Source organism: Chiloscyllium plagiosum, chromosome 2 (assembly GCF_004010195.1).
Source record: "Chiloscyllium plagiosum isolate BGI_BamShark_2017 chromosome 2, ASM401019v2, whole genome shotgun sequence".
NCBI lineage: Eukaryota > Metazoa > Chordata > Chondrichthyes > Orectolobiformes > Hemiscylliidae > Chiloscyllium > Chiloscyllium plagiosum.
In genome coordinates this window covers 34,785,537-34,798,002 of record NC_057711.1, presented here as the reverse complement: position 1 = coordinate 34,798,002, position 12,466 = coordinate 34,785,537, and the positions used below count along the sequence as shown (strand labels likewise).

Sequence of the window (12,466 nt, the reverse complement as noted above, 5' to 3'; positions counted from 1 at the left end):
AACTAACCTTGCCCCACTCACTCACCATTCCCAATCTGACCATCCCCACTCACTCACCAATCCAACCTGACAATCCCTTTACTCACCAATCCCAATTTGTCCAACCCCACTCCCTAATCAATCCCAACCGAACTTCCCCCATTCCCCCATCCCCAATCCAACTATCCCCTCTCACCAAACCCAACCCGACAATCTCCACTCACCACCAAACCCCACTTGACAATCCCACTTACTCGCCTGACAAACTTCACCAAACCTGACATCCCCCAGCCCGACTGGATCTGATTCGACCAAAGGATTATTATTACATCATACTCAGTGCTAATTTATGGTTTGACAGCGTGTGGCTAAGTGGCTGCCAGAAGCTTTAAATGTCAGAATATGGCAGCTGACTACTGTGATAAGAGGGCATGGTTTGTTTTCCTCTGACAGTTCTGCAGTGTTAAGGAACTGTCAGAATGGAAGTACGGCTCCACAATTCTCAAGGAGACTTGAGTGGAATTTCCTGCCAGAAATGCAGAACTCCCTTCACTCATAAAAGAGAAAGTGCCAGAAAATCCAGTTCGCTATCTCCATGAATCAATGTTGAAGGAGGTAGGTCAAGGCTGTCGATATGGAGACCAAAATCTATTCCAGGTTCTAATTTGAAATGGATATCTGAGTTGCTCCGCCTTCCACCCCACCAACCTCCGCATAAACTGCATCATCCGCCGACATTTCCGCCATCTACAAATGGACCCCACCACTAGGGATATATTTCCCTCCCTATCCCTATCTGCTTTCCGCAAAGAACTGTCCCTCCATGACCACTTGGTCAGGTCCATGCCCCCACAACAACCCACCCTCCCCTCCTGTCACCTTCCCCTACCACCAGAGGAATTGCAAAACCTGTGCTCACACCTCCCCCTTCACCTCCATCCAAGGCCCCAAAGGAGCCTTCCACATCCATCAAAGTTTCACCTGAATTTCCACAAATGTCATTTATTACATCCGTTGCTCCCGATGCGGTCTCCTTTACATTGGGGAGATTGGACGCCTTCTCGTAGAGAGCTTCAGGGAACATCTCCGTGACACCCACACCAATCAACCCCACCACCCCGTGGCCGAACATTTCCACTCCCCCTCCCACTCTGCCGAGGACATGCAGGTCCTGGACCTCCTCCACCGCCACTGCCTCACCACCCGACCCCTGGAGGAAGAACGTCTCATCTTCTGCTTTGGAATTCTTCAAGCACAGGACATCAATGTGGACTTCACCAATTTCCTCATTTCCCCTCCCCCCACCTTACCCCAGTTCCAAACTTCCAGTTCAGCACCATCCTCATGACCTGTTCTACCTGTCAATCTTCCTTCCACCTATCTGCTCCACCCTCCGCTCCGACTTATCACCTTTACTCCTTCCTCCATCCACCTATTGCACTCCCAGCTACCTTCTCTGCAGCCTCACCCCCTCCCATTTATCTCTCCATCCCGAGGCTCCCAGCCTCATTTGTGATGAAGGGCTCCTGCCGGAAATGTCAATTTTCCTGCTCCTCGGATGCTGCCTGACCTGCTGTGCATTTCCTGCACCACTCTAATCTAGACTCTAATCTCCAGCAGCTGCAGTCCTCACTTTCACCGATGTGAATTGTTACAACCAGTCAACTGGACAAATAATCTGATTGTAAAATGCCCTCTTATTTGGATCAAGCGAAGTTTTTTGTTCACATCAGGAATATTGGAAAGAAAATTTTATCTAGGTCAGTTCATCTGAAAAGAGGAGATTAATGAGAGATAGTGTGAATAAAGAGAATAGGCCTGCTAACATATTAATATTTAATTAAATAAATAAATTAATATATTAATTAAATAACTGAGATATGTCAACTGGAAGATAGATAAAATTAACATGCATGGAATACACTGTTTTCCTTTTTAGCCATTGTGTTCATATAAACAAACCTCTGAAAGTTCTGCACTGTGGAGGCATTGAAGATGTTTTATCTGTTAATGTAGTTGACTGTGAAATAGGATGCATTTCTGGAAGCTTGGATGATGATTTAGTCATTGAACTGTATTCAGAAAGTTCTTTTTTTTTGTATGTAACCTGAAAAGTAAACAAATCCACGTAAAGCCTCACTTTGAAATGAAAAAGCTTTTCTCTGCAGTGATATTTCCTACCTTCAATTCTACAAAATGGTACCTCAACAAGAAGGATTCCAAAGAGTGAGTATGTATAATTTTTCTGAGGATCCAAACAATTGCAATACAATGGAAAGGAGCAAAGAAAATTGGCCATAGCCAGTCATAAAATATTTGTAATATTTTTTTCACAATGCTCAGGCAGATAGATTGCTGTTCCTCATTGAGAATGACCAATAATGAATTTATTCAGCTGAAGAGAATACATAAGTTTTGCTAAAACAAAGATTTTGGAAAACTTATTTTGCTAAACAAGACATGATAACATCAAATTTAACTGGGGGCAACTTTTGGATGGGCAAATGGCACTTGTTGGCCTAAATTTCGAATTCAAGGTATTTTAATTCCTGGGCCTCATGTAAATGCCTTCAATCAATTTCCTACTTGGGATTAAGAGAGTAGAAATGGGCAAGTGGGCACTCAATTGGTGCCCCTGCCAGTATCCAGCAAAGTGATGCAAATGTGGATCATTCACTGAGGATCCCAACTAATGTAGTTGAAAACCTCATCTTCCTGGAAAACACAGCAGGTTAAATCAGAAATAGACAGGTTATAATAAGTATCACATAAATTTTTAACTACCCGACCAACTGGCTTCTTCCAGGTAGGCTGACGTAACATTCAAGCCAGGTAGTATTTTGCTTTGGTGTTTTGGAAGCTATCTGAGCAATCCTTTGCCTTTGAAACTGACTTTTCTAATAATTTTATTTTACAAATGCATTGGAGATGTCCAAGTCATAATATTACTACACTTTTGGAGTAAAACTGACCAAATTATCCAAGTAATTTTCTTTACTACAGTTTTTATGTCTTGTACCTTGCTCCATGCGAATTTCTTGCTGACTGGTATTTGATCTCCTAGAAGTGCTTTGATCCATTGCACAGGATTACGATGGATGGCTCCATCTTTGCTTTTGATTAAACCAGAAGCCAGTAATTCAGCTTTATGACAAGATCCCTATGGGTAAGAAACCAAGAATTTTTTTATTATCTGGACTTTTTATAAAACCAAAAATAATGATGCACAAGTTCATCATTCGTCATGATTGTAGAATTATACATATTCAGTACTTCTTCATAAATGGTAGCTAATGAAAGCATATGAAATGCACTTACTCTTTTAGTCAGAAATAATAAACAGGTGTATTTTTCTGACTAGATAGAAGAACACAATTGGGTATTAAGCTATTTGCTTTTCTTTTTACACATGAATGATCTAGGCTTGGGTATAAGAATAAAATTTTAGAGGTTTATAGATAACATAAAATTTGGCAACACAGTATATACTGAAGAGGACAAGAGAAGACTTCAGAAAAATACATAGTGATGACAATTGAATACAGGTAAAACCATTAGACGCAAGAACAGAAATAGGCCATTCAGCTTATTGTGTCTGTTCCACAATTCTATGAGATCATGGTTGATCTGATAATCTTCAACTCTACTTCACTGCCTTTCCTGTATAACCCTTGATTCCCTTACTGATAAAAAAAACTGACTATCTCAACCTTGAATATACTTGATGACCCAGCCTCTAAGCCCTTTGTAGTAAAGAAGTCCACAGGTCCACACATTTCTGAGAGAAGAAATTCCTTCTCATCTCTGTCTTAAATGTGCCATTCTGAACTCTGAGATTATGCTCTCTGGTCTTCTCCAACAAAGGAAAACAATCTTTCTGCATCCATCCTGTCAAGTCGTCTAAGAATATTTTATGTTTCAGTAAGGTCACCCCTTATTCTCATACATACCAATGAGTACAAGCCCAATCTACTCAACCTCTCGTCATAACTCTGTCCCTCCACACATGGTATCAGTGTAGTGAACCTTCTCTGCACTGTCTTCAAAGCCTGTATATTTTTCTTTAAATAAGAGACCCAAAACTGCCAGCATACCAGCTGTCGTCTGACAAGTGCCTTGTTTGGTTTTAGCAAAACCTTTCTATTTTATACTCCATTTCCTATAAAAGAAAGGCCAATATCTTGTTTAGCATCATTTCCCACTGAACTTGAAAGTTAGTTTTTTGTGATTCATGCATGAGTATGAATAGTCAAGGCCTTTTCCCAAGGGTGGAGCAGTGCAAAACTAGAGGGCATAGTTTTATGATAAGAGTAAAGGCTGGTCCATCTATGGAAAGGCCTACAAGAGAAAGTGATGAAGGTGGGTACAATTACAACATTTAAAAGGCACCCGGGTAGGTATATGAATAGGAAGGGTTTATAGAGGTATGAGCTAGATGCTGATAGATGGGACTATGTAAGATTGGGAATGTATGTTTGGTGTGAATATGCTGGACCGAAGGGTCTATTTCCATGCTGTATGACTCTATAACTCTATGAGTTCTCCAAAATCCCTCTGTTTAGTGGTTTTCTGCAAACTTTTTCTTGTTTAAATAATATCCAGCTCATCTATTCTTCCTGCCAAAGGGAATAACTTCACAATTTCCCACATTAAATTTCATTTGCCAAATTATTGCTCACTTGTTTAATCTGTTCACAGCCCTCTGTAGACTCTTTGTGTCATCCTCACTGCTTCCCTTTTCACTTATTTTTGTATTATCCACAAACTTGGCTACAGTACATTCACTTTCCTCAACCAAGTCATTAATATATTCTGTAAATATGGCACTCCAGCACTGATCCCTGTGGCACTCCACTACTTACAGGTTGCTTCCCTGAAAATGCCTCCCTATCTCAAACTTAAAAATCACACAACACCAGGTTATAGTCCAACAGGTTTATTTGGAAGCACACTAGCTTTCAGAGCACCGCTCGTTCATCTGGTGGTTGTGGAGTGCTGCTCCGAAATAACCCTGTTGGACTATAACCTGGTGCTGTGTGATTTTTAATTTTGTCCACCCAGTCCAATACCAGCACCTCCAAGTTCGTATCTCAACTCCATTTTCTATTAGTTAGCTGATTCTCTCGCCATGCCAATATCCTACTTCCAACACCAAAGGTTCCTATCTTATTAAACAACCTAATTTGTGACACTTTATCAAACATCTTCTAAAATCCAAAGCTATTATATCCACTGCTTACCCTTTACCAATGCTGCATGTTACCTCCTCAAAGAATTCTAGTAAATTTGTCAGGCACGATTTCCCCTTCATGAAGCCATGTTGACTCTGCTTAATCATACTATCTATTCCTTTATTGTAGACTCTAACATTTTCCTAATAACATTAAGTTAACTGGCCTATGGTTTACTGTTTGTCTTTCTTTTTCCCCTTTTAAATAAATATGCTATATTGGCAATTTTCCAATCATCTGCAACTTTTCCAGAATTTGAGGATTCCTGAAAGATTACTGCCATTGCATCCACTATCTCTGTGGCTATTAATATCTCATTAAGTCAATCATCCCTCTCAGTTTCCCTAGCACATTTTCTCTAGTGATTGTTACCATACTTATTTCTCTCTTCCTTTTGCTCCTTGAACTTTTATTTTGAAATTTTATTAGTGTCTCCTACTGTGAAGACTGATGCAAAATATTTGTTGAGCTCCTCTGCCATTTCTTGCTAAACATTATAATTTCCCAGTCTGATTCTTTCAGGGGCCTATGTTCACTTTGGCTTCTCTCTTTCTCTTTAGATATCTAAAGAAGTTCTCAATACCTATCTTGGTCGGACTTGCAAATTTACTCTCAAAATTTGATTCCTCCCTCTTTATTATTTTTTGGCCACCTTATGTTGAATTTTAAAACTTCCCTGATCTTCTGGCTTACCGCTAACTTTTCTGTATTGTAGGGTTTTTTTAGTCTCAATATGATGCTATCCTTAACTTCCCTGATTAACCCTGGTTGGCTTATTCCCTTTCTAGAATCCTTCATCCTCACTGGAATATGTCCTTGATGTTAGCCATGAACTATTTTCTTAAATGACTGCCATTGTGCCTCAACCATCATTGCTGCTAACTTCTTTCCCAGTTAACTTCAGCCAGATCTGCTCTTATTCCTTTGCAATTACTCTGATTTAAGCTCGGAAAATTGTTTCCAACCAAAGTTCAACCTTCTCATACTGAATGCTAAATTCTACCATTTTATGGTCACTATTTCTGAGGAAATCTGTGATCACTTATTAAACCTGCCTCGTTACATATCACCAGATCTAAATAAACCTGATCCTGGTTGGATCTGTCACATATTGTTCTGGAAAACTGTCTGTGAATTCTTCCACATGACTTCCAATCTGACTATCTCAAAACATGAACATTAAGATCATCCATGATTATTGAACTGTTTTTATTACATGCCCTCACTATTCCCTGAATCATTCTTCATCCCACCACATACAGCTACTGTTCGGAGGCAAATAGACCACTCCTACCAGTGTCTTCTTTCACTTCTTAGTTCTTGCCTCCACCTATATGAATTCTACATCTTCTGATTCAAGATTATTTCTTACTATCATATTTATTCCATCCCATACCATCCCCACTACCATACCACCCTTTCCTTCCTGTCTCAAATAGATCACTACAGTCTTACCTCACCATAGCGCTGTTCTCTCATTAAAGAGAGATGGCTAGTGGTGGTTTAACCTGGAGGCCACCATAACTCAGGAAAGGGGAGAGGTTGAGAAGGAGAGTCCTTCTTGGGTAACCTCAACTGGTGATGGGAATTGAACCCATGCTGTTGGCTTTGTAAACCAACTATCCAGCCAAATCAGCTATAGTAACATATCTTGAACACTTAGTTCTCACCTTTGATCTCTACATAAGCATATAAGATCATATCTGTTAACCCGTATTTGTGCAAATAATTCATTTACTTTGTTATAAATACTGCATGCATTCAAGTAAAGAACCATTAATTTTGCCTTTTTAAAACTGTGATGAACCCTGAGAGGAGCGACAGGGAGCATAATCTTACATAACCTCAATGGGAGTGAGCTAGCAGAGGACTTTGGGCATACATGTTCATAAATCTTTGAAGGTAGGTTGGCAAGAGGCAGTGAAGGGTATGTACGGATACTTTGCTTTGTACTACAGAATCACTGAAGACAAAAACAAGAAAGTTGTGTTAAATTTCTCTGAGGCACTGGTTGAGCCTCACCTGAAGTATTGTGTGAAGTTATAGGAATCGTACTTTAGGAATGCAATCAAAGATCTGGACACGTTGTAGAGAAGATGTAACAGGATGGCAACATGGATCAGTTATTTGGATAGCTTGGAAAAGCTGGGGTTGTTCATCTTAGACAAGAGGAAATTAAGGAGGAGCTTGATAAAAATATTTGAAATTATGAGGGGGTTCAATCAAGTAGGGAAAGTTGTTTATGATGGTTATATTTTCATAACAGTTTTGGTTTTTATTTGCTTTCAGAATGTAACTAGTGTGGGATGTTAAATAAGAGGCTTAAGTGTGAAATTGAATGCAATGGATTTAGTACAGAAAGCATGACAATGTTATTTACAGAGGGTTATGAGGCTGTACAGTTAGTAATATTTAAGAATATTTTAGCTGGAAATTAAGGAAAGGGAAAGAGCGAACTTCAATGCAAAAGAGTTTAAATGTGAAATTAAAAGTAATGGATTTAGTACGGAGAGCATGACAATTTATTTACAGATGGTTGTGAATCTATACAGTGAATGATTGAAGGAGACACTGTCAACATTTAAGAATATTTTAGTTTGTTAATTAAAGAGAGAAAGAAAATTAAATGGAAACACACAAAATGGGAGCAGAAGATTATTCAGCCTCTCAAGCCTGTGCTGCTATTCATTAAGATTATGGTTGATCTGTTTGTGTTTTGAATTCCAATTCCCATTCACCCCACTAACCTTTGATTCCCTTGCCTAACAAGAATCTATCCACCTCTGTCTTACAAACCTTCAATGACCTTGCTACCACAATCTCCTGAGGCAGAAAGTTCCATAGTCACACAACATTGTGAGAAAAAAAATTCTTTTCATCTCTGATCTGAAAGAGCCATCCATAACTTTAAAACAATATCCTACTACCTCCGGACTGATCCACAAGAAAAGAACAGCATCTCTGTATCTTGATCTCCTTTCCATCTCACTCATGTAAACTCCAGTGGAGAAAATGAGGTCTGCAGATGCTGGAGATCAGAGCTGAAAATGTGTTGCTGGAAAAGCGCAGCAGGTCAGGCAGCATCCAGGGAACAGGAGAATCGACGTTTCGGGCTTATGCCGAACCTATGTAAATCTGCCTGCAACTTCCTTATGTCTTCTTCATAATATACTTTCCTAACTATCTTGACACCATCTGCAAATTTAGCTACCATCCTTTTGCTCCCATCATCTAATTCAATTATGTAAATTGAAAAAAATTTGAAGCTCTCATACAGACTCTTGTGGGACTCCACTTATCACATCCCTCCAATCAAAGATCAATTTGTGCATTCTGTCTGTTTGCTACCAGCCAGCCAATCTTCTCCCATGCCAATATATTACCCATCAACAACTTGAGCTTTTATTTTCCATGATAACCTTTGATGTGGCACCTTATCAAATATCTTCTGGAAATCCAAGTGCAATACATCCACAGACTCCCCTTTATCCTAAACAAATGTTACTCCTTCAAAGAACTCCAATAGGTTCATAGATTCATACAGTGTAGAAAAGACCCTTCAGCTTATCGAGTCAGCACCGACAAACTGGTGAACATATTTTCCTTTAACAAAACCATGCTGACTCTGACTGATTACCTTGAGTTTTTCTAAGTGCCGAATTATAACTTCCTTAATGATTGGTTCTAACATACTTCGCATGACAGATATCAAGCTAACTGGCCTGTAGTTTCCTGTATTCTACCTCCTCCCCTTCCTGACTAGAGAGTTTATCTTTGAAATTTACCAATGTGATAGAACCTTTTCAGAATCTAAGTGAATTGTAGAAAATTGACACCAACACATTTACTAACTCATCAGTCACTTCTTTTTAAATACTAGGATGAAGTCCATCAGGACCTCGGAACTTGTCAACCCACAGCTCTATCATATTGTTCAAGATTACTTCCCTAGTGACTGTAATTTCCAAAGTTTATTTTCCTGGAATATTTCTTGTATGCTGTATCATGAAGACAGAAAGAAAGTATTTGTTCATTTTATCTGCTATTTTCTTAATCTCTATCATTAGCTCCTTATTCTCGCATTGCTTAATCTTTTCCTTTGTAAGTACCTGCAAATACGCTTTTCATTTTTACATTTCTAGCTAGCTTTCTCTCAAATTTCTTTCCCCTGATTAATCTGATCTGCTGATCATCTTTGTGTAGCTCCTTAAGTTTTTTCTTAAGTTTAGCTTAACTTATTTAATTACTCACGGGTGGTGCATCCTTCCTTTCAATTAGACTTAACAATAGATAATTAGTGAATGGTGAACAAAATGAACAAATATATTGCTTCTGTCTTCACTATAAACAATACAAAAAGCATGTCTTAATGACTGTAAGTCAGGAGGTGGGACAGAGAGAGGAACATTGTGAAGTTGCTCAAGTATATTGAGCAAACTGATGGAGCTATGGGCTAACAAGTCTCTGGGTTCAGATGGACGTCCTCCTAGCATTATAAAAGAGGTTGATGATGAGATGGTAGATGCATTGGTGTTAACTTATTTTTAAATCCCAAATATTCAGGCAAGTTTCTATTGATTTGAATGTAGCAAATATAACCCCTCTAATCAAAAAGGGAGACAGAAAACAGAAAACTAATGGCCAATTAGCTAGACATCTGTCATGGGGAAGGTGTTTAATTTGGTCATTAAAATCACACTTTGAATACTGTGCAGTTTTGGTCTTCTTGTTTCAGGAAGAATGTAAATGCCTTGGATGCTGGGGTTCAGAGATTTGATGTTATAGACTTGTTTTCACAAGGCTTCAGAAGTGTAGGAGGTGACTTGATTAAAGTACAGTATATAAAATCCTGAAATAAAATCAGAAAGTGCCGTAGAGCTTCCACAAATTTCGCAGCATTTCTGGAGGGATAAAAACAGAATTAACAGTTCGAGTCCAATGGCTTTTCTTCAAAACAGTGTTTCTGTTTTTCACTCTGTACAAATCCTGCCAAACATGCTGAGTTTTTTCAGCATTTTCTGCTTTTATTTCAAAGATCCCCAGCATCCCACAGTACTTTGCTTTTATATAGGGTCCTGAATGGTCTTGTGGGTGACACCAGAACTAAGGGCTACTGTTTAAAAGTTAGCACAGAGGTGAGTTTTTTTTTGTTTGGAACTCTTTGTATCTAACTCTGACTCCATTGGCTGTATGTGATCTGATCTGTCCTCACCAGATTGTGCTTTCCATTGTTTTGAAGAACAATTACCCATCAAGGTGCTGGTATCTGCACTGGTACTGACTGCAGATTAGGGATGTGCCACTACACTCTCTTTGGCCTTCTCTTTCTCCTCAGAGATTACTGTAAAGCTCCATAGAATGTTTCTATTAGCTTCTGGTAGTTTACCTCTGCAGCAGACAGAAACACAGGGATCTTCAACATCCAACTTGAGTACATATATATTCTGCACTTGACACGTAGCTTTCAAATTAGTACACAATGTCCCGTGCAGTCTCACCAGCCCTAGGCCATCCTTGTATCTCCCTTTCTCCAGTGGACCAGCTCCAAAGCCTTCTGCTTCACAAGCATGAAGACCATTGGGTGTGGCACACTACCTCCTGTCCACTGCCTCTTGCAGGCATTGTGAGCCGTCTTCTCCTTAACAGAAAGGCAACTTTGCAAAGATTTGGTATATACTGCTCTCGTCTGACTTCTGCCAATTCCACAGTGCAGGAATCTGCAGCACCAAATGGATAATGAATCTTTCACACTTCTTTCCTCTGCCCTATTAGGCCTAGAGTATATAGCTTATCAGCTATCAGCTTATCATGGAACCTTACATTTCTGACCAGTTTAACATCATAGTACCCTTGAACCTTCCCACATCTCTCCATGCTTGTGCAACTCCAAAGCGAAGCCTCCCTCAGTCTGTGAGATCATATAAGGTTGTTGAGACACTTCCTTCCATGACATCCAAGTTCCTCATATTACTCCAAGGCTATTGACCTCTTCTCAAACTGCTTCGGTTAGCTTGTGAGATGCCTGTTGCTGTCAGGTGGCATTAGGATCTCTCGCTTCACATTTACAGCTTAAGGAGGACTCTCAGGATTTGGCATTGAACCATATCACTGTTTTTCCTTTCCATGCTGGTCAGCAGCAGTCTGCCTTCTCTTGGCCACTTGTGAAACCACAAGGTGACAGCACAAGGAAATGTGACTGATTCACCAGAAATTCCTGCAATACTCAGGTGTCTGCCTGAAATACATTCAACTTTCTCCAGCCTGCTGCAGTTCCATTGATTGACTCACAGATAAAAATACACAAATACATAAACGTTAGCACTCACCCCATAAATCAAAATCTTATTCACAAACTAAAAATTCTTTCTTCACAAGTTCTCAGGCCTGGGGCTCCTGATATTCCTTTAAATCAGTGGCTACGGCCTCCTTCCAGGCCATGGCCTTCCAGCTTGGTGGCCGGACGCCCCATCCTTAAGAACTCTTGTTGGTTGAGAACGTACTCAACACCTGCTAATTTCACAATTTATAATATGTGTCTAAGTCTATGCAAAGTGGACATTGGAGTCCGTAATTTAGACAATTCCAGGTTTGCTACCCCAATGGGACATTAAATTCAGCTTGTGATACTGTGGCTAAAACAGAGACCAGGCTCAAAGAAGGGTAGCACTGGATATTAAAATCCCTGGATCCAAGCTATAGAGGAAAAGGGAAGAGGTATAGGTATTGATTAGGGAGAATATTGCAATGCTGGAGAGAGAGAGAGAGAAAAAAAAATGATGTTACAGAGGGATCAGGGACAGAATCTTTTTTTCCCCTAGAACTAGGGAACAAAATAGTGTAATTACATTGCTCAGTACAGTCTATAGACTATTGACTAGTGGGAAAAATGTAGAGGAACAAATTTGCAAAGAATTACAAGAATTATCATCATATTTGAGGACTCTAGTTATGCAAATATAGAAATGAATAATAGTAATGGTGTAAAGTGCAGAGATAGCAAGGTTTCCGAGACTGTGTTCAAGGAAGTCTCTACAGCAGTGTGTTGCCTACTGAATGAAAAAGAAAGCAGTGCTGGATCTTTTCCTTAGGAATTATGCCCTCTTGTGATTAACAATTCAACCAGGAGAAACAGCTACCTCCTCTCTGGCGGGGGGGTTGGCACGGTGGTTAGCACCACTGCTTCACAGCACCAGGGACCTGGATTCATAAGAATTGTTCCAGGGATGAGGAGCTTCAGTTAAGAGGCTAGATTGAAG

General features: G+C 39.7%; 1 protein-coding gene across 1 annotated transcript in view; it reads right to left on the bottom strand.

Moving 5' to 3' along the window:
* The window catches only part of LOC122556192 (ankyrin repeat domain-containing protein 31-like), a 193,113-nt gene that overhangs the window by 2,815 nt on the left and 177,832 nt on the right, over positions 1–12,466 (bottom strand). Inside the window, exons 28-29 of the mRNA XM_043702735.1 lie at positions 2,999–3,139; positions 1,942–2,086 (exon numbers count right to left, since the gene is read on the bottom strand). Of these exons, the coding sequence (XP_043558670.1) occupies positions 1,942–2,086; positions 2,999–3,139 (286 nt within the window). The remainder of the gene's footprint in view (positions 1–1,941; positions 2,087–2,998; positions 3,140–12,466) is intronic.